General features: G+C 39.0%; 2 protein-coding genes across 13 annotated transcripts in view; both read left to right on the top strand.

Moving 5' to 3' along the window:
• ipo11 (importin 11) overlaps positions 1–22,826 on the top strand; it is a 548,937-nt gene that overhangs the window by 401,095 nt on the left and 125,016 nt on the right. For 8 of the 12 annotated variants that reach the window (XM_078218342.1, XM_078218361.1, XM_078218371.1 and 5 more), the window contains one exon: positions 21,996–22,091. The exons of the other annotated variants lie outside the window; for them this stretch is intronic. In XM_078218342.1, coding sequence (XP_078074468.1) covers positions 21,996–22,091 — 96 coding nt within the window. The remainder of the gene's footprint in view (positions 1–21,995; positions 22,092–22,826) is intronic. 12 annotated transcript variants of the gene reach the window in all.
• Positions 14,373–19,544, top strand: LOC144497328 (uncharacterized). Its single transcript, XM_078218441.1, has 2 exons — positions 14,373–14,500; positions 16,939–19,544. Exon 2 carries the CDS (start codon positions 16,965–16,967, stop codon positions 18,789–18,791), a length of 1,827 nt encoding a protein of 608 aa, XP_078074567.1. The 5' UTR covers positions 14,373–14,500; positions 16,939–16,964; the 3' UTR covers positions 18,792–19,544.

Below are 22,826 nucleotides of genomic sequence, written 5' to 3'. Positions count from 1 at the left end.
AGTTTGAAGAACAATCCTCTATAACTGAATGGCCTGTAGTAACTAGGAATGCCCTTGCATCCTTTCTTAAATAAGGGTGTCACATTTACCAGTCTTCCAACACCTGGCCCATATCTCAGGAACATTATGGCCTACTGCTATATCCAAACCCAATCCCTTTAGCAAGCTGCAATGCAAGTCATATGGACCAGGCGACTTATCCAGTCTTTCCAGTACCTCCTACCTTTCAATTTTTAGCCCATATATTAATGCAACCATCTATTCATTGTCAGCTTTTGCTAATTTACCAATACAAAGTACTCATTCTATATTTTAGCCTTGTCCTGCAACACTAAGCATTTATCACTCTCTTTGTCCCGAATAGGGCCCACTCGACCATTTGCTATCCACTTACGATTTACCTGCTGGTAGAATATTGTTGGATTCCTTTTTATGTTACTTACCATTCTATTCTCATGCTCTCTTTGCCAGCCTTATTTTCCTCTTCACTTCCCCTGTCAACCATTGGTCTGGTCCTCAGTTCAAGGATTCACTTGACCTGCATCATACGTTCTCTCTTTCTGTCTCATCACATTCTCAGTCTCCATCATTACCCGAGGAGCTCTGGTTTTGTTCCCCGTCCTTTTGTCCTTTTTGGAATGTAACTAGCCTGTACCTGAAGCGTCTTCTCCTTCAAGATCATTGTTCTATTACAGGTGTTCCTGTTAATCTTTGGTTTTAAGATGGCTGGACTCCTTCTCATCCCATTGAAATTAGCCCTCTTCCCATTTATCGACATTCTACATTAGATTGTTCCTTTCCCTTCTCCATTTCTAATCTAAACCTTACAGTTTGATGATAACTCTTAACACTGACACTTGGTCCACTGTGTGGAGCATATTTTAGTAGTAATGGAAATAGAAGTGACAGCTAATACATGTACCAACACTTTAATGTAAATTATGAAGTATTTCAGCTCATGGAGCAAGAATTTCTAAATTGAAATATTTAAATCATGTGCACATTCATTGCTCTGTCCAATTCAATTAAACTCTAGACACCATGCTTTAGGAAGACTAAGAGAGGGTGCAGAAGATATTTATTAGAAATGTAGCAGGGATAAGGGATTTCAGTTATGTGGAGAAGCTGGGATGTTTTCCTTAAGAACAAAGAAGGTTAAGATGATTTTGATTTACTATTGTCACATGTATTAACATAGTGAAAAGTATTGTTTCTTGCACGCTATACAGACAAGACATACCGTTCATAGAGAAGGAAATGAGAGAGTGCAGAATGTAGTGTTACAGTCATAGCTAGGGTGTAGAGAAAGATCAGCTTAATGCAAGGTAAGTTCATTCAAAGGTCTGACAGCACCAGGGAAGAAGCTGTTCTTGTGTCAGTTGGTACGTGACCTCAGACTTTTGTATCTTTTTTCCCGACGGAAGAAGGTGGAAGAGAGAACATCTGGGGTGCGTGGGGTCCTTAATTATGCTGACTGCTTTGCCGAGGCAGCAGGAAGTGTAGACAGAGTCAATGGATGAGAGGCTGGTTTGTGTGATGGATTGGGTTACATTTATGACTTTTTGTAGTTTCTTGCGGTCTTGGGCAGAACAGGAATCATACTAAGCTGTGATACAGCCAGAAAGAATGCTTTCTATGGTGCATCTGGAAAAGTTGGTGAGAGTCGTAGCTGGCAAATTGCCTTAGTATTCTGAGAAAGTAGAGGCGTTGGTGGGCTTTCTTAACTGTAGTGTCGGCATGGGGGGACCAGGACAGGTTGTTGATTATCTGGACCCCTTAAAACTTGAAGCTCTCAACCCTTTCACTTCATCCTCATTGATGTAGACAGGGACATGTTCTCCTCTACGCTTCCTGAAGTCGATGATAATCTCCTTTGTTTTGTTGACATTGAGGGAGAGATTATTGTCACTGCAACAGTTCACCAGATTCTCTATCTCATTCCTGTACTCTGTCTCATCATTGTTTGAGATCCGACCCACTACAGTAGTATCGTCAGCAAATTTGTAAATCGAGTTGGAAGGGAGATGGGCCACACAGTCATAGGTGTATAAGGAGTATAGTAGGGGGCTGAGAACACAACCCTGTGGGGCACCGGTGTTGAGGATGATCATGGAGGTGGTGTTGTTGCCTATCTTCACTGACTGTGGCTTGAGAGTTAGGAAGTTCGGGATCCAGTCGCAAAGAAAGGAGCCGAGGCCCAGACCACGGAGTTTGGAGATGAGTTTTGTAGAACTAATAGTGTTGAAGACTGAGCTGTAGTCAATAAATAGGAGTCTGACATAGGTGTCTTTCTTATCTAAGTGTTCCAGGATTGAGTGCAGGGCCAGAGAGATGGCATCTGCTGTGGACCTGTTGGGGCGGTAGGCAAACTGTAGTGGATCCAGGCAGTCCGGGAGGCTGGAATTGATTTGTGCCATGACTAACCTTTTGAAGCACTTCATAATGATGGATGCCAGAGCCACTGGATGATAGTCATTAAGGCACGCTGCTTGACTTTTCTTAGGCACTGGGATGATGGTCATCTTCTTGAAGCAGGTAGAGACCTCAGATTGATGAGTTATTTTGATGGAATAAATAAGGAGAACTTGTTTACAGTGACAGAATGATGAGGAGCCAGAAGGTGCACATTTATGGTGATTTGCAATAGAACCAGAGGCAATCATAGAATGCTACAGTGCAGGAGACAGCCATTCGGGCCCATCGAGTCCGTACCTAGTCCCTATCCCCATAACCCCATGCATTTACCATAGCTAGTCCTCCTGACACTAAAGGGCTATTTATCATGGCCAATCCACCTAACTCGCACACCTTTGGACTGTGGGCGGAAACCAGAGCACCCGGAGGAAACCCACGCAGACACGGTGAGAATGTGCAAACTCCACACAGACAGTGACCCAAGCCGGGAATTGAACCCAGGTCCCTGACGCTGTGCGTCAGCTGTGCTAACCTCAATGCTACCGTGCTGCCCCAAACAATATTTACACAACAGTCCTGGTGATCAGGAATATATTGCCTGAAAGAGTAATGAAAGCAGATTCATAGCAATATTCAAAAGAGAACGGGATAAGTTCTTGAAGGAATAAGAGCTACAGATCAATGGGAACAGAATCAGGGAGTAGGACTAATTGGATATTTTTTTTAAAGAACTTGCACAGGCTCAAAGAAACAAACGGCCTCCTTCTGGTCATCTGTGATGGCTGGAAAAGAGGAATTTGAATGGTAATCATTTTGCCACTTGTCTGCTGATATATGTTTTCTCCGAGTTGGAAAAGATAAATGATTAGGGATAAAAGGAGGCTTCTTCACCCCGGCTACTTCCACCTTCTCTACTTCATCCTGCCTCAGCTCATCTGCTGTTGTCTCATCCATGCCTTTGTTATCTCTAGTCTTGACTATTCCAATGCATACCTTATCCTGGACTTCAATTTTTCACCCTCCAAAATCTTGAACTCATTCAAAACTCCTAACTTTAAAGTCATAACACTTATTCCAGAAACCTGAAATTCTTGTTTCCCTTTGAGTTAGGTACAGTAATGTCTCAAAAAGAAGTCATTAAAAGCAAAGATAATGCAGACACCCACTCACATGTGCTTCCCCACTGATCTTGCAAACTGCAGATTTCTTCACATTGCTGTTATTGAAATCCAAGGACATGGTACAGAAATTTGCTCACTTAAAATTTTGCCAGATTATAATGACTTCAAAATGTTTTCCTTCTCTAGTTTCAGTGACTGAAGCAACTCCTTTGCCCCATTCTTAAATCTCAATCAGATATCTTATCAGTAGATTTTGTGCATGGAATTATTTCAGTATGAGCTAAATTTTAAGATGTGCAGGAAATCAACAAGGTTATCTATGTGCGGATCCACAAGAGATGAGTGAGATCCTAAATGAATATTTCTCATCAGTATTTACTGTTGAGAAAAGCATGGATGTTAGGGAACTTGGGAAAGTAAATAGTGATGTCTTGAAGAGTGTACGTATTACAAAGAAGGAGGTGCTGGAAGTCTTAAAGCGCATCAAGGTAGATAAATCCCCGGGACCTAATGAAGTGTATCCCAGGACATTGTGGGAGGCTAGGGAGGAAATTGCAGGTCCCCTAGCAGAGATATTTGAATCATCAATAGTCACAGGTGAGGTGCCTGAAGATTGGAGGGTGGCAAATGTTGCTCCTTTGTTTAAAAGGGGCTGCAGGGAAAAGCCTGGGAACTATAGGCCGGTGAGCCTCACATCTGTGGTGGGTAAGTTGTTGGAAGGTATTTTGAGAGACAGGATCTACAGGCATTTAGAGACGCAAGGACTGATTAGGGACAGTCAGCATGGCTTTGTGAGTGGAAAATCATGTCTCTCAAATTTGATTGAGTTTTTTGAAGGGGTAACCAAGAAGATAGATGAGGGCAGTGCAGTTGATGTTGTCTACATGGACTTTAGCAAGGCCTTTGACAAGGTACCACATGGTAGGTTGTTGCATAAGGTTAAATCTCACGGGATCCAGGGTGAGGTAGCTAAATGGATACAAAATTGGCTTGATGACAGAAGCCAGAGGGTGGTTATAGAGGATTGTTTTTCAAACTGGAGGCCTGTGACCAGCGGTGTGCCTCAGGGATCAGTGCTGGGCCCACTGTTATTTGTCATTTATATTAATTATTTGAATGAGAATACAGGAGGCATAGTTAGTAGTTTGCAGATGATACAAAGATTGGTGGCATGATGGACAGTGAAGAAAGTTATCTCGGATTGCAATGGAATCTTGATCAATTGGGCCAGTGGACTGACGAATGGCAGATGGAATTTAATTTAGATAAATGTGAGATGTTGCATTTTGGTAGATTGAACCAGGGCAGAACTCAGTTAATGGTAGGGTGTTGGGGAGAGTTACAGAACAAAGAGACCGAGGGGTACATGTTCATAGCTCCTTGAAAGTGGAATCACAGATCGACAGAGTGGTGAAGAATGCATTCATTGGTCAGAACATTGAATACAGGAGTTGGGACGTCTTGTTGAAGTTGTACAAGACATTGGTAAGGCCACACTTGGAATATTGTGTACAGTTCTGGTCACCCTATTATAGAAAGGATATTATTAAACTAGAAAGAGTGCAGAAAAGATTTACTAGGATACTACTGGGACTTGATGGTTTGAGTTATAAGGAGAGGCTGGATAGACTGGGACTTTTTTCACTGGAGCGTAGAAGGCTGAGGGGTGACCTTATAGAGGTCTATAAAATAATGAGGGGCATAGATCAGCTAGATAGTCAATATCTTTTCCCAAAGGTAGGGTAGTCCTACCCAGGGCATAGGGCATAGGTTTAAGGTGAGAGGGAGAGATACAAAAGGCTATTTTTTCACACAGAGGGTGGTGAGTGTCTGGAACAAGCTGCCAGAGGTAGTAGTAGAGGCGGGTACAATTTTGTCTTTTAAAAAGCATTTAGACAGTTAAATGTGTAAGATGGGTATAGAGTGATATGGGCCAAATGCGGGTAATTGGGATTAGCTTCGGGGTTTGAAAAAAAAGGGCGAAATGGACAAGTTGGGCCGAAGGGCCTGTTTCCATGCTGTAAACATCTATCACTCTGAGTATCAGAGAAAGTGACTTCTGACCTCTGATTAGTTTTTATTCAAAAAAAGCTAAGTTGCCTTCTTTGTTGAAGGTCTTTTTCATTGTTAAGATGCAGTTGAACGAAGGCGTTCAGCTTAGTATTCTATCGCCTCATCGTTATTAGTAATACAAAATCTGGCCAAAGTATTTCCGAACATTTCTAATTCCTCTTACTTCAGCAGTTATAATATTGGTAAGACTTCCACATACCTGGAATGTGGTTGGCTTTTCACAGGTGCAGCTAAGTGATTGAGGCTGCATCACTGCAAGAGGACAGTTACTGGTAATATTCAAGAGCTTTTAGGTTTTATTTTTCTATCAAAATTCACTACTGTTTCATGTTTCATTCACTACTTTTAATATTGCTGTGATGCCACAAATGTTCTGATTATTCGAATGAATTGTAGAACGGGAGGCAGGGTGGCACAGTGGTTAGCATTGCTGCCTCACAGCACCAGGGACCCGGGTTCAATTCCAGCCTCAGGTCACTGTCTGTGTGGAGTTTGCACTTTTTCCCTGTGTCTGCGTGGGTTTCCTCCAGTTTCCTCCCACAGTCCAAAGATGTGCGGGTTAGGTTGATTGGCCATGCTAAATTGACCCTAGTGTCGGGGATTAGCAGGGTAAATGAGGATTACAGGAATGTTTACATGGGTGTGATTGTGGTCGGTACAGACTCAATGGGCCGAACGGCTTCCTTCCGTACTGTCGGGATTCTATGACTTCTATGACAATATATGAGACATATCTTTTGAAGAACATTCGTTTGTTAAAATGTACAATTTTATTTTGTTTTGATCATTTTTAACAACAGTAATCAAGGTTCCATTTACCCTCTCTGAGGATGTGAAAGATTCCACTGCACTATTTGCAGTATACTGCAGAAACCTCCGTCAACCAACCGACATCTCGAACATTTTATCTGCTATTACCCCACTGTTGCTTGTGTGGTTGTAAAGCTGATCCAGATGTTTCAAAATCATGGAAAATTCGGAATAAATGCAACTTGTTTTTATTGAGCCTTTTTCAAGTTTTAAATTTAATCTAGGAATAAATAATTAATAAATAAAGTCCTAGTACTCTTAACACAGAGCTTCTGACTCAGAGGCAGACTCTGCCTACAACGCCACAAGACTTGTCCTGTACAATTTAAGCGCTTTTTTTCTACTCAATTAAAAACAATTGCCTCTGAATATTTTAAATTCCCCCGACTTGCATAGAAATTTAAAACAAACTATTGATTTCTGAAAGATGGAAATTGTGGGTGTATGCCTTTGTCCCCAGAAAGGTTACAATTAACAAATCCTCTGAAAAATAGCATGTTTAGAAACATAGAAAAACTACAGCACAAAACAGGCCCTTCGGCACAACTTGTCGGGCCTGTTTTGTGCCGAACATATCCCTACCTTCTAGGCCATAGAAACATAGAAAAATTTACAATTTCTAATAACTTTGCAAAAAACTATAATTTCTAATAACTTTGTTTTTTTCAAAATCAGCAAATGAGAGCATTCCTGCCTCTTGCCTTGGTTTAGAAATAAAACAGGGAGGAAACCTGGAATTACGATGCATTTATTTATTTTTTAAATCTTGCGATTTGTATGTGCAGGTAGGTTAATTGGCCATGTTAAGTTGCCTGTGGTATCAGGGGACTAGCAGGGTAAACAGGTGGAGTTACGGGGTTTTGGCCTGAGTGGGAATGTTGTCGGTACAGGCGCGTTGGGCCAAATGGCTTCCTTCTGCACTGTAGGGATTCCGTGATTCGAATACAATCAGTTACGAAATGAATGTATCAGTTCAGATGTCGGGATGCAAAAACTTAACCTCTATGGAAAGTAAGTCCTATTTCTTCAACATAACTTCAATAACTTATCACTGTTGTTTACTTTTCTTTTGGCACTGTGATTAAACCTATTGGCTATGCCTATAACAACAATGCAGGTCAGTCTTGCAGCATAAACTAAGTCTAGCTCATGTCAAAGGTCAGTTTTGAAAACTTATTTTAAGATGTCAAATTTTGCAAATTTTGTCGATTGCTATGTATGTATTCTCAATTATGTTTACTGGAAGTGACTCAAAGCTGATAGCGGAGAGTATTTTTATTTGTACTACAATTATGGTTTCAGATGACTGGAGTCATATAAATTAGTTTAAAAATAAAAGATTCAAGTGTTCTGGGAGAATTTCCAGTACAAAGTAATGCTCTTCTTCTTCCTTGTGCCATTGGTTTTCAACGAGAGGACGCTGTACACAGGCTCACATGGACTAATTTGTCTAGACAAGCTCTTCAAAATTAATCTGTGTGCCAGTGGGATAATAAGGAAATGAATGCAAAAATATTTTTAAAGCAAGTGTCATTTACCCTTTCAATATAAATTAAATGGGTTTCTATAAATAGAAAGTCACAGCCAGCTGTGTTGCATAATGTATATTTCCATTTGTGTATCTGACAACTAATTCATGAATTGGCTGGTCAGCCTCGGTTCTGAAAACCTACATAGGTAACTCCCATGTCCTTGGTGTCTACTTGTTTCATGTGGTCTTGCAAAAATCACACATTGGTTTATCCTCTTATTTACTTTCATTTTTGTCTCTGTGAGTTGACAAAATAGTTTTAAAATGATATATCATTTTTGGTAATGCATCTGTTTTTATTAAATCTTGGATCTTTTAATTGACTTAAGTCTTAGAAATTGATTATTTGGCTGTTCACTTTGTTTACTTAGTTGAGTTGATTTTGTGTTGGAAAAGGAATATAGTTTGTGTTGAAAATTCAGCGTTAAACATTTTGGTCTATTTGTATTTATTTTGCTCTTAATCAGTCTTGTCTCCGGCAACCATTATTGCCAGATCCAGGATTCATCATGTTTTGTGTTTTACTGTTCCAATGCACAGTGAATGATCTCCTACAAAACCTGTGGTTTCCAATCAAAGTTGTTGCTTACGATTTGACTGAACTACAGCAACAAATTGTGGTGTTATCAGCCTGTGACCTTGATTGCAGTTTTGATTTTAGACCTACTTTTCTGATCTCAGCAAATTGCTCAGTCAGTCATCACTCTTCCAGTCTTCCATCATGGGTCTTTGATATCGCTCAATCAAGCACCACTTGCGATAGTTCGCATCCGCTCTGCTTCATCTGACTTTGGTATCATTAATTTACACATCACTTGACTTTTGTGTTGTTCAGCCACACGTTCTACTTAGGCTCCCTTTAAAGTGGCTCCTAAAATCATCTAATTTGCTACTTGTCATTTGATTGCTGGTATTTCGCAAGCATTGCCAACTTTCCAAGTTTTAAGCATGCTTTACTTTGAAAATACAATCCTTTGTATGTGTGCAACAGCAATTTTAAGCTGAAAGTTGAAAATACAATGATGCAATACATTTCAAAACAACAGATGCTAATTGCACACGAGAAGATTTGGATTATTTTGGCTCTTAGAAGTTCAAAAGAGCAAATAATTGCTGTTGTTCACATCATGATGCTTTTATTGTTTTTAAAATTCTAATTTTCCATAATTGCTGTGTCTTTATTATCAATTGCAAGCTTTACAAAACACTTTGGCTTCAGAGGGTCTTTTTTCCTTTCTTGATGTCATATGGAAGTGGATACAATTAAGTTTCCTTGTTATCTACTTACTGCTCATTTTTATTGGTACATGAATTAAAAGAGCCTGTAACTGGGTCCCAGTTCATAGCAAATTGTTTACTGTAATCTGAAGCAGACTAGAGAACACACAAAAGTTACAGGTGACTTGTAAGAATGAAAATTTGCGGCAGTTGCCCCCACATTTTTGTGTTGAACAATGATGTATAGAGGGAAGTTAGTCTTCTGTAGCTCTGAAATAATAAAATGTATCATTGAATGGAACTAAAGATATTCCGTCCTTTTTATGTTGAACAATTTATTTTTATGGTTCTGCAGTCAATGCGAGTTTGTAGCTGCAGATTTATAATAAGATGGAAACAGTACAAAGGACTTCAAATGAGACTTTGATGTATATGTACATTGCTATCTCATGTTGCCTTTTGTTGCTGTTGGGACTACTTCCTCCCCTTTTCTGCATTTACTTTCCTCATTCTCCTAAAGTTCTCACATATCCTTGCTTTGCCTTACAGGATAAGCATGTAATCTTCCAAATTTTGTCAATATGATTTCCTAATTGGCTGCTTCGAGGTGTCCATGAGCAGCTTGCCTTACCTCTTTAGATTTTCATAACTATTTCTGGGAAGTGCCTAGCCCCTCCTGCATTTTCATGGCATGGTTGAAGTTGGGAATTTGCAATACAAGGAAAGAAGAAAAACCTTAGTTATATAATACCTTTATTGTGATCAATATTTTATATGGTAACTCCAGAGCCACCTTGCATGCAATATGGTCCAACAAGCAGCAAATAAATGGATAAATGATCAAGTCAGTTGTTTCCTGCTTGTAGTGTAGACCCAAATAATGGCTGCAGGTAGCCAGTGTGCTATTTGCCATTCTTGATCGTAGTTACAAATAGGGCAATCATTTTTTTATTCTCTCATGGGTTGCACACGTCACTGGCGAGGCTAGCATTTGTTGTCGATCCCCAATTGCCCTGAGATGATGGTGGTGAACCACCACATTGAAGTGCTCCAGTCCATCTGAGGCAGGTAGACCCAAAGTGCTATGAGAAAGGGAGTTCCAGGATTTTTAATCTCGTAGGTGAGTTAGTTGTCAACTAATTTCCAGCCTCTGATCTGCTCTTGTAGCTATATGATTAAGATGGCTAATCCAATTCAGTTTCTGGTCAATGATAATACCCAGGATGTTGATGTTGGGGCATTCAGCCATTGTAATGTCATTGAATGTCAAGGGAAAATGGTTAGATTCTCTCTTGTTAAAGATGGTCATTGCGTAGCACTTGTGTGGCACAAATATTATTTGCCACTTATCAGTTCAAGTCTAAATACTGTCTAGGTCCTGCTGCATTTGGAGATGGATTGCTTTAGTCTCTGAGGAGTTATGAATGGCACAATCATCAGCAAACATTCCTACCTCTGACATTATGATGGAGTGAAAATTGTTGACGAAGCAGCTGGAATGCACCCCAGGGTACTAAAAGAGATGGCGGGAGAAATAGCAAATGCACGAGTGGTAATTTACCAAACTTCACTGGACTCTGGGGTAGTTCCCGCAGATTGGAAACAGCAAATGTGACGCCACTGTTTAAAAAAGGTAGTAGACAAAAGGCAGGTAACTATAGGCCGGTTAGCTTAATTTCTGTAATAGGGAAAATGCTTGAATGTATCATCAAGGAAGAAATAGCGAGACATCTGGATATAAATTGTCCCATTGGTAAAATGCAGCATTGGTTCATGAAGGGCAGGTCATGTTTGACTAATTTGGTGGAATTCTTTGAGAACGTTACATGTGCAGTGGACAATGGGGAACCTGTGGATGTGGTGTATCTGGATTTCCATAAGGCAATAGACAAGGTGCCGCACCAAAGACTGCTACATAAAATAAAGGTGCACAGTGTTACGGGTAATGTATTAGCATAGATAGAGGATTGGTTAACTAACAGAAAGCAAAGAGTGGGGGTAAATGGGTGTTTTTCTGGTTGGCGATCAGTAACTAGTGGTGTGCCTCAGGGATCAGTGTTGGACTGCAATTGTTTACAATTTACATAGATGATTTGGAGTTGGGGACCAAGTGTAGTGTGTCAAAATTCGCAGATGACACCAAGATGGGTGGCAGAGCAAAGTCTGCAGAGGACGCTGAAAGTCTGCAAAGGGATATAGATAGTCTAAGTGAGTGGGCGAGGGTCTGGCAGATGGAGTACAATGTTGGTAAATGTGAGGTCATCCATTTTGGTAGGAATAACAGCCAAATGGACAATTATTTAAATGGTAAAAAATTGCAGCATGCAGAGGGACCTGGGTGTCCTTGTGCAGGAATCTCAAGGAGTTGGTTTGCAGATGCAGCAGGTAATTAAGAAGGCAAATGGAATTTTGTCCTTCATTGCTAGAGGGATGGAATTTAAAAACAGCGAAATTATGTTGCAGCTGTATAAGGTGCTGGTGAGGCCACACCTGGAGTACTGTGTACAGCTTTGGTCTCCTTACTTGAGAAAGGATATACTGGCACTGGAGGGGGTGCAGAGGAGATTCACGAGGTTGATTCCGGAGTTGAGAGGGTTGGCTTATGAGGAGAGACTGAGTAGACTGGGGCTATACTCATTGGAATTCAGAAGAATGAGGGGAGATCTTATAGAAACATATAAGATTATGAAGGGAACAGATAAAATAGAAGCAAGGAAGTTGTCTCCACTGGCGGGTGAAACTAGAACTAGGGGCCATAGCCTCAAAATAAGGGGAAGCAGATTTAGGACTGAGTTGAGGAGGAACTTCGCATAAAGGGTTGTGAATCTGTGGAATTCCCTGCCCAGTGAAGCAGTTGAGGCTACCTCATTGAATGTTTTTAAGGCAAGGATAGATAAATTTTTGAACAGTAAAGGAATTAAGGGTTATGGTGAGCGGGCGGGTAAGTGGAGCTGAGTCCACAAAAAGTTCAGCCATGATCTTATTGAATGGCGAAGCAGGCTAGAGGAGCCAGATGGCCCACTCCTGCTCATAGTTCTTATGTTTTTAGGATGGTTGGCCCTCAGACACTGCCCTGAGGAAATCCTGCAAAGTTGTCCGAGGACAGAGATAATTGACCTTCAACAACCACAACTATCTTTCTTTATGCTTGGTATGATTCCAACCCCAGAGGAGAGTTTTCCCCCTGATTCCTATTTACTCCTGTTTTTTTAGGGCTTCTTGATGCCATACTGGGTCAAATACTGCCTTAGTATCAAGGTCAGTCACTCTCACCTCATCTCCTTTGTTCAACTCTTTTGTCCACGTTTGGACTAAGGTTGTAATGAGGTCAGGAGCTGAATGGCCAGGGCAGAAACCAAACCATAAGTCAATGAGCAGGGTATTGTTGAGTAAATGTCTCTTGACAGCATTGGTGGAAACCCCTTCCATCACTTTGCAGATGATCAAGAGTAGACCGATGGACATTAATTGGCTGGATTGGATTTGTTCTGCTTTTTTGTGGGCTGGGCATACCTGGGCATTTTTCCACATTGCTGGATAGATGCTAGTGTTGTAGCTGTACTGGAAAAGCTTGGCTAGGGGTGTGACTGGCTCTGGAGCACATGTCTTCCATGCTATTGCAGGAATGTTCTCCGATCCCGTAGTCCTTTGGAGCGTGTGCATTAATAATCAAGCAGCACTGGTTCAGGGTACATTTAAGATTAAAATACAGTTGCAAAGTTACTTGATGGAGGAAAGGAATGGTTGGAGAGGAAATTATTGGCTATTACTCACTAGCAAGGGTGATTGTCTTCTATGAGTCCAAAGTCCCTCATGGTAGGTTGGTGCAAAAGGTTGGATCTCATGGGATAAAGGGGGAGGTGGCTAGATGGGTGGAGAACTGGCTTGGTCACAGAAGACAGAGGGTGGTAGTGGAAGGGTCTTTTTCCGGCTGGAGGCCTGTGACTAGTGGTGTTCCGCAGGGCTCTGTATTGGGACCTCTGCTGTTTGTGATTTAGATAAACGATCTGGAAGAAGGTGTAACTGGGGTGATCAGTAAGTTTGCGGACGACACGAAAATGGCTGGACTTGCAGATAGTGAGGAACATTGTCAGAGGCTACAGAAGGATATAGATAGGCTGGAAATTTGGGCAAAGAAATGGCAGATGGAGTTCAATCCAGACAAATGCGAAGTGATGCATTTTGGTAGAACTAACGTAGGGGGGGTGCTATACGATAAATGGCAGAACCATAAAGGGTTTAGATACGCAGAGGGACCTGGGTGTGCAAGTCCACAGATCCTTGAAAGTGATGTCACAGGTGGAGAAGGTAGTGAAGAAGGCATATGGCATGCTTGCCTTTATAGGATGGGGCATAGAGTATAAAAGTTGGGGTCTGATGTTGCAGTTGTATAGAATGTTGGTTCGGCCGCATTTGGAATACTGCACCCAGTTCTGGTCGTCACACTACCAGAAGGACGTGGAGGCTTTGGAGAGAGTACAGAGGAGGTTTACCAGGATGTTGTCTGGTATGGAAGGGCTTAGTTATGAGGAGAGATTGGGTAAACTGGGGTTGTTCTCACTGGAAAGACGGAGGATGAGGGGTGACCTAATAGAGGTGTATAAAATTATGAAAGGCATAGATAGAGTGAACGGTGGGAAGCTTTTTCCCAGGTCGGTGGTGACGTTCACGAGGGGTCATAGGTTCAAGGTGAGAGGGGGGAGGTTTAACACGGATATCAGAAGGACGTATCTTACACAGAGGGTGGTGGGGGCCTGGAATGTGCTGCCGGGCAAGGTGGTGGAAGCGGACACACTGGGAACGTTTAAGACTTATCTAGATAGCCGCATGAACGGAGTGGGAATGGAGGGATACAAAAGAATGGTCTAGTTTGGACCAGGGAGCGGCACGGGCTTGGAAGGCTGAAGGGCCTGTTCCTGTGCTGTATTGTTCTTTGTTCTATGTAATTTAATTCTAATTAACTGAAATTAATTCTTAAACAGGCTGTGGGTTCTAAAGCCTAGAAGCAGCTGAAATTGCCTTGATAGGAGCAATCCTCAGTGAACAATCAGATTTTATCCAGTTGCACTGTTTCCTGTTTTTATGGAAATATGTTTTATGTCCAATCGCTGCAGAGGAACAGCAAGAATAGTCAGTTCCTTCCTGACTTCAGATACACACAAAAGGGATGTGTACAATTCCTGAAGTTGACATTTTCCATTTCCCTCCTGCAAGTGAAATCTTTTGTTCATTAACTCAAATCATTCTTTTAAAATAGATGCGTGCTCATTTTCTCTCAACCTTGTTGTAACGGAGCATTTATATTTTAAGGAGCATTATTTGATTCATTCAGGTGAGAATGTAATTTATAAGGTCTCTGTATTTTTTAAGCATATTGAAATTTGTAACTTTGAGTTAGTAGAATCATGATGTGCAGTGTTTTTTTCCCCATTAAAACATTGCTTTCACAATGCATGTTCATGGTGATAAAATACCATCCTAGCAGCTTTGACCTTGACAGCTATTCATCTTTTACTAGGCAGTTAAAAGCTCAGGGCTGAGGTAGGTCTCTACAGTTGATTCTATGCCCTTAGCTTAGAGAGTGAAAAGCTGACCACCATTTTTGCTCTTGACTTACATTCAGGAATTTATATTCAAAAATGTTAGATACTATACTCATGCAAGGAATCAATTCCTTCAATAAGTAAGGGGGAAAGAATGCTCAAAAAACCATGGCAAGAGGAGGAAATGGGGATTAGTTTTAAAAAGGGAGAAATGGGATTCTCGCATGGACTGTAGCTGCAAAATGACATTTTACCAATGTCACTATACTTTTACCATAACTTTTAAGTGCCACAAAAATGGATCATTCTATACAAGAAGATTGTTTTGATATTTTGAGCATTCGGCCATTTGTGCTTTTTAAAATACACCCTGTTGTATTGAAGGTATGTGCAAAATGATTGTCTAATTCTTTAATAATGAGGATTGGAAAGTACACTGTACAGATTCATAGAATGTCTTTACCTTGGAAAACATAACCCAATTGGAATCCTGTTCTGATACCAATGCAAAAATATCAAATAATTGAACTAAGTTTGTTCATTGAGCTGTTTTGTAGAGTGTAACTTTTCTCAACAGTAAGATCCAATATTAGCTTCTTCTTGAAAAGATAGCATAAATTGTCATCACATATCAAAAGAATCTTGCTTACAATGGCTGATTTTACAGCTTCAATCAAAATCTATAGATGTCAAATCAGGCTAATAATTGGATTGCAAACCTATGGTCTCAGAGCCATATTAAAATGTTATTATTTTCTGAGTATTGATCCAGTATTTGTGAGGACCAAATTATTTTTACATATTTCTGGTGGAATCAATGCAGTTAAGAAAATAGATGTCATGTTGCATTGCTATTTTGCCATTTATAAATCATATGTTGAAAATATTTAATGTAAAAATATATTGAATATATATTTAAAACATAGCATCTAATTGCTAAATCTACAAGGTCTCGTATCTAAAAAACCAGATACAGTAATTGCACAGCAGAGCCATCAAAGAAATAGTCAGTTTAGTGTTTTGGTTATAGACCCTTTCTCATATTTTCACATTTTTATTGCTAAGACATATTTAATAGTTACCTACATAAGAACAGAAGGGCAGATTAGTAACCATCTTTTGAATAGTTTAGATATTCAATATTATACATATTTTCATGCAAACATAAATGTGAAGTGTTTGAGGCTGATATAGTTTATTGCTAGGAATAAGACTGCACATATTGATGCTGCTCAGGAAGATTTCTGTAACTTCAGGGGAGAGATTATGATCTGGAATGCACTGCCTGAAACAGTGATGGAAATGGATTCAAAGGGGAATTGAATATACACTTGAAAAAGTGTAATTTGCAGGATTGCGGGCAAGAACAGGGAAAAGAGATTAATTTATGGCAGTTTTGAAGAACATAAGGAAAGACTTGTTATAATCTCCAGATGTTCCAAATCATAGTGAAGATCAAGTATGATCCCTGTTGTAATGAAGGAGCTGGAAAATATACGATGGGCCAATTGGCCTCCCTTCATGTTGTATGATTCTTTGGAGTGAGCTCAGCCCCTGGCTTTGATAACTCCCTCGCCTAGGCTTTCTGCTTGTTTTGGGGATTACAGTACCCTGAGAATTATCTCTCAACCACATCAAATGAACAGAATATCTGGTCATTATCACATTGCTGCTTGTGGAAGCTTGCAGTGTGCAAATTAGTTGTCATGCTTCTTACATAATGACAGTGACTACACTTCAAAGTAGCATTTCATTGGCTGGACAGTACCATGATATCCTGTGGTTGTGAGAGATATATAAATAAATGAACATTTTTTTCTATTTCTAGCTGGCGCTAGTCTGGTACCCATAGAAGGAGAAATTATCAAGAAGTTGAGAGTGAAAAATAATTTATTGATGAGTTACATATGTTGGTGCAGTTGGTGGTGATATGCATTTTTAACTGTTACTAATCCAATGATCTAATGAAAAGAGTTCTTGTGTATCTCTGTGGCTTATGAACATTTATTCAGCTAGGAATTGTGGGGTGTCATTTGCTGCACTCCAAAAAAGAACAGAAAATAAATTTAAAGGGTAAAATATTAAGTAAAGAATTAAAAATTCTATCTAAGTGTAAAATGTAGAAAATAATGGTTTTGTCATTTTGCCATAAGGTAAAAATGAAAAGAAAACGGAACTAGGTCAGCCTCTGGTAACGTGTTGTCTTTTTAATTTGGTGAAACAATAGGCTATAAAGAAGAACTACAAAAGAAAATGTGTGGATTTTACAACATCAACAAATGCTACCTAACCATTGTCAAGCTGCTGGTTTGCATTCTTCTTCAAATGCCTCAAGGCCTTTCACTGGTTTGTCCTTCCACTTGTCAGCGTTGTTCAAGGACTCTGGTTCAGTGCTACAATTTAGGTTTAACATCAGTTCCTCGGAATTTCATAAAAAGCACTTCGCTGATTTACCTTAGCAGGAATAATATTTCTAATATAACAGCCAAGGATTTAGCAGGATTTACCAGACTGTCAACGCTTTTCCTTGACAGGAATGATCTCATCTATATACATCGTCAAGCTTTTATTAGTCTCACCAATTTGTACTACCTGCATTTGAATAATAATCAGATGCAGTACTTCAGTCCGGGGATCTTTGGAGGCCTTTCAAAACTTCGATATTTGCACCTACAACATAATCAAATTCTTTATATTCCAGGAGGATTGTTTTCTGATTTGCCGACCCTTCAATACTTACAACTCGAAGGAAACTCCCTTACCATGCTCAGTGGTCGAATGTTCATGGGCTTGATTAGTCTTCATACACTGCATCTAGCTAACAATAGAATTTCATGGATATCTAATTCCTCATTCTGGCAGCTCACACAACTGGAGTTTCTCAATCTGCAGGGCAACTGCTTGACATGGATCCCATCAAATACTTTTGTTCAGCTTAAGATCCTTAAAAAGCTCATCTTATCCAATAACCCAATAAAGTTGGTCCATCGCTATTCATTCAATGGACTAGAAAGTCTCCGATATCTTTACCTCAGTAATGCCAAAATAAAAGCCGTAGCCAAAGATGGCTTTTCAGCACTGAAGAGCTTAATACATTTAGCTCTAAATAACAATAGCATAATTCATGTTAATTCTGATGCTTTTAAAATCTTGCATCTTGGATATTTGCGGCTTGACCATAACAATATATCCTTCATTGAGCCAGATTCTTTTGAAGGAATGGCTACAACTTTAAAGGTTCTACACTTGGCCAGTAATGATCTTACTAATCTAAGTCCTGAGGTCTTGAGGCCATTGGTTTCTCTAAATCATTTACTAATAAATGACAATCCTTGGGAGTGTGACTGTAAATTGCTAAGTTTGTGCAGATGGTTATTATCATCCTCACTTCGATTAAACATTCGTTGTCACAGTCCACACCAGCTACGTGGTAAGTCCTTGCATTACATCAGTATAAATGAAGTCAACAGATGCAACATGACTTTGGTACCTTTGGGATTAGATACTAAAACGATATCTCCGACTATTAACATAGCGTTGACTTCAATAAAAACAAATACCCCAAATGTTTATTTCAAGCTGGAGCACAATTCTGTATCGGTGCAAGACTTCAAAGATGCAGTTCTTGTCGCAGAGGAAGGCACTGGGCAGTTAACAAGTATGCGACCAGGGCAGCTACCAATTGAATATGCACCTGTAAATTTAACCAGATTTGCAGGTTCCGATATGGCATCAATGTCGATCAAGCCTTTATTGACCTGTGAACAAAATTTAGTAAACCTGAACCAAGCCTTTGATATACTCTTGGCCTTTTTTATCTTGGCGTGTGTGGTAGTTTTAATCCTGATATACAAAATTCATCAACTGCGTCAGAAACTCAAGGATGCTGAAGCCGAAGGAGACCATGTTCTGGAGTATTACAGTGTCTATCCATATGCGCGCTATTATGTGACAGATCATGTGCAGGTTATTCCTCCAGAACCTGTGGCAAATCCAGAAGTAGACCAAACCAGTCTCCTAAAGATATCACAACCTCCTAATCAAGCACAAGTTATTTTTTTTGAGCACTCTGTTTTATGATTGTGTTTATATCTCTGATGTACACTGAATTGAATTATAGCATCCCCACAGTGCAGAAGGAGGACATTCAGCTCATCGAGTCAGCAATGACTCTTATCCAGGCCCTATCTCCATAACCCCGCATTTTTACCCCACTACTCCCCCTAACCTATTTATCTTGGAACACTGAGGGGCAATTTAGCATGGCCAATCAACCTATCAACATTTTTGGAGTGTTGGGGGAAATCAAAGCACCCAGGGGAAACCCATGCAGACACAGGGACCTTTACATCTTCAGTCTAACGCTGTCCCAAATGAGATGTTTTGGCTTATACCATGTAGAAGTTTAACATTTAATGACGATAAATATTTATAATCAGTTAGTTGTGTTTCGAAGTGTGTATGTATCATTGAATTATCCTTCTTTCAAGCAACTCCTGTGTAAAACAAATTTTTTACTAAAGTACATGTTTTTATCCATGTGTACCATAAAACGCCTAATGTTTAAAGTGGTATACTTTACAGCATGGAATCTTCCTTTTGTATTGTATGTAGCCTCCACAGCACCATCATTCAGGAAGTTACAAAATATAACCTGGACTTTTAAAATCACATAGTAGTTAACTTCAACAGCTGTAATAAAGTTTAGGTGGTATGTATTTATTAATTTAATGCATTCAACTATTCAGCAGCTGGCATCCCAGTGGTTTAGCAGAATAGTTCCTTTTATTATAAGAAACAACAGTACACTGTTCATAATTGAGCAATAAATACTCCATGAACAAAAACTGTGTGTGGGTTTCTTGGGTTTTTATTCATATTAATGAACTTGCGATTATGCACCTGTGTCATTTCCATGTTTCAGACAGAAATTTAAGTAGTGGAAAGAGTATATTTCTTTTAGAGATTTTACTGGTCAAAAAGAAGTGATTCCAAATGATTTAATTTAAAATGTACTTTTAATTTTCAAAATAGCATTAGAATGTTGCATTTTGTAAGACACTGAACATCTGAGGTTTCAGTGTTTATAACACAGTCACATCAAATATGATGGTGCTGCTATAAACATGCCATCATGGTTGCTTGTCGGTCCATGATGAATGCATCAAAAGTTTAAAGCAGAATTTCTGAGGAAAACAGTTGTTGGATGAAGTGCATCAGTGATCCAAGAGTGATGGTCTTCTTTATATTACAAACAAGAAGATTTTCTTATAATCTGTCTTGTATTCTGGCATTACTTTCTGACCTTAGAAAAGTAGATGCCAGCTGATGCTAGCTACTAATGTCATAAATATGAATTAAGCAGAGTGCATTATGTAGATTGTTGTTACCCTACATTTTGATTGCGCTTGTCTGACAACTAAAAACTAATCAAAGACATTGTTCTCATCTTTACTTTGGGTCATCTTTTCCAAACTTCATAAAGCTAGGATTACTACAATGCTACTTGTTTGATCAGTTGATGCTAGACTTAGCCCTCATGTATATTTCATCTTTATTTCATTTTTATTATTTTATATAAAATTTTGTTAGGCAGCCTTTTTAACTCTACGTGTTATTGCAATCTTACTCAAATAAAATCAAATTGAAAAGAAACGTGCTTTTCCAGTTGAATCCAGTGTTATCCTGGATTCCTGGCATTATCTCTGATAATGTTTCCTTTTTAGTGCAACTGTGATTCATAAATTAAAGTATGGATTAGTCAATTAAATCACTCTGCTTTTCTACAGTGTTTTCTAAAAAATTTTTTTGGTCAACCTTCAATTAATAGTTTAAATTTAAACAAGGTTTGTCACTCAGATCTTTTTGAAAAGTATTGTTCAGGGCTTTTAAAATTGTGCTTTGAAGCTTATGTATATTTTATGAAGCAGAATGTCTTTTTAGTGCAGAACTTTTATACATTTATTAGCTTTGTGCTCAGAAGTGATCTTTCTTGAAATTATATTTTCTGCTGGTACTGCCTTGTGTTAAGTTTTTAACATGATGTGGATATTGTCACCATAATGAGTTAACCATGATTGAAATTCAAACTAGTTGATTTTGGTTTATATCAAATCCACATTTTGCTTGATTTGTCTATGTCTATGTACTTGTGTCTTTCGTATTTGTGAGCACGACAAAATGTCAGTATTCCTGGTTTTCACCATGCACATTGTTATTTGAAAAATGTTTCAAAGGTTCCTGATGTCAATATCCAGAAGGGAAAGGCTGTAAGTGGATTTGTTGTGAATGTGTGTGTTTGCGAGAGATTTATGGTATGCCTGATCGTTTCCATCACCGCCAGTGGCCTGTCAGTGTGGTTCACTTCTGTGATGCCACCCTCGGGACTCTGGTGGTCTGCTGAAAGGGGACGTTATTGACTCAGGCTATTTGTGATTTTGTTTTTGCAGGGGTTAGGATGGCTGGATTGGGACCACGTTGATCTGTCAAATTTTGTTTTCAGCCAATCTTGCTGAACTTTGTTTGTATATGTACAAATACAAGCTTTACTGTTTGTAGAAGTAAATTAACAGACAGCCTTATTTTAATGGGTAGCCAAGCTTTTCTCATTATTTTAGCATCAAGTCCTTTTGATGGTCTAATTCACAATAAGTGGATTTGGAGTCTTAAATTTTAATCCAAATGCTTGTGTCTCATTACTCCCATAATTAAAAGTAATTTAGATGGAAGTCAGAATGCACCAAGGCTCTTGTACTTTTCTGCCAGAACCTCTTGCACGGTGAGCAAAGCTTAAAATCAGATTATTTAAACCAATATATGTGGAGACCCTGATATCCATCTAACTGCTGTAACACTTTAAATTGCTATTACTCAGTATAGGATTATTTTTTGTGACAGGCTTAATACTGAACATGAATGTTAAGAGATTATACCTGTAAAATTTGATTATAAGCATTCATATCCCTCTAATATATAGTATAGCAATACTGCCTATTTGTGCAAATTTCAAAAGAGATCCCAAAAGAGGACGGTTCCTACAATAATTGTTCTCGGCAATTAAGTAAATGTCAGTTATAGTTTTAACTTTTAACTGTTAATTTGTAGGAAAAAGGCTCATTATTATAAATTAAAAATATATATTTCAAGGTGTGTTTTCTATTAAGGCTTTTAAAATTATTCAGAGAGTATTTGTCCAGCTATGCTTTTGTTTTGCTTCAGGGCAGACTTCCTGTTGCAAACTTCGTGGAGGTCACACAATTTAAGCTGCTTCCTGTTCTTTTACAGTGTCATTCAAGATAAGTTTTGCGGCATTATAAACATTTGTGTGGAAGCATTGCATGACGTCCTGTCAGAGGACCCAGACACAGGAACTTATAAAGAGTAAGTAAGCAGTTCTCACTATGATCGTGAATTAAATCCAAATTATAACAAAGTATTTTATTACATTCCATTAATCGGTAATCATGTGATTGAATGGTTAAGGTTAAGGTATAGCCAATCCACAATACCAGTTTAATGCTTGGGTGTCATATTGAAAATCTACCGCTGTACCTGAGGACTTACATAAACCTTTGTATGAAAAGAAATTATTCAAAGTCCTTATTGCCTTGGGCCATTAATTGACAGGCCACAAAACGTATGATGAGTCTTCTTCATGTACAGGTTGGTTTTCCGAGCCGATTGCATTTCCCAATTTGTTGTAATCCCATTTACCCCAAGGGGGCATTAAGTATGTCAAGTTTATGTTTGAAAAGGGACATCGTAGTGATTTATTGTGCTCAGGTGAGTTTGGTTCTTACACAACTACAAGCCTATTTCACGATTCTTGTAATAAAGTCATGTATTTGCTAAAAGCCTATTCATTATATTGAACTTTGCAAAATATTATTCACCCATTTCAATCTATAATGAATTTTTTCTTTAAAATGCCATTTCCAGTTTTGCACAGTGAATGAAGATATTAGAATTATAGTCATATTTTAAGTTTTATTTTGAGGCGTTTCTTCAAAGTTGTTTGCACTTTAATTTTTATCTACATAAATTTGTATGTGATGATATCAGGGTTTCATTGCCAGAATTTTGTTAAGAGTGAAGTTGGACATTGAGGTGTGGATG

This window comes from Mustelus asterias, chromosome 1 (assembly GCF_964213995.1).
Source record: "Mustelus asterias chromosome 1, sMusAst1.hap1.1, whole genome shotgun sequence".
NCBI classification, from domain to species: Eukaryota; Metazoa; Chordata; class Chondrichthyes; order Carcharhiniformes; family Triakidae; genus Mustelus; species Mustelus asterias.
Note: the sequence above shows the minus strand (reverse complement) of the source record. Positions and strands in the feature narration are given on the sequence as shown.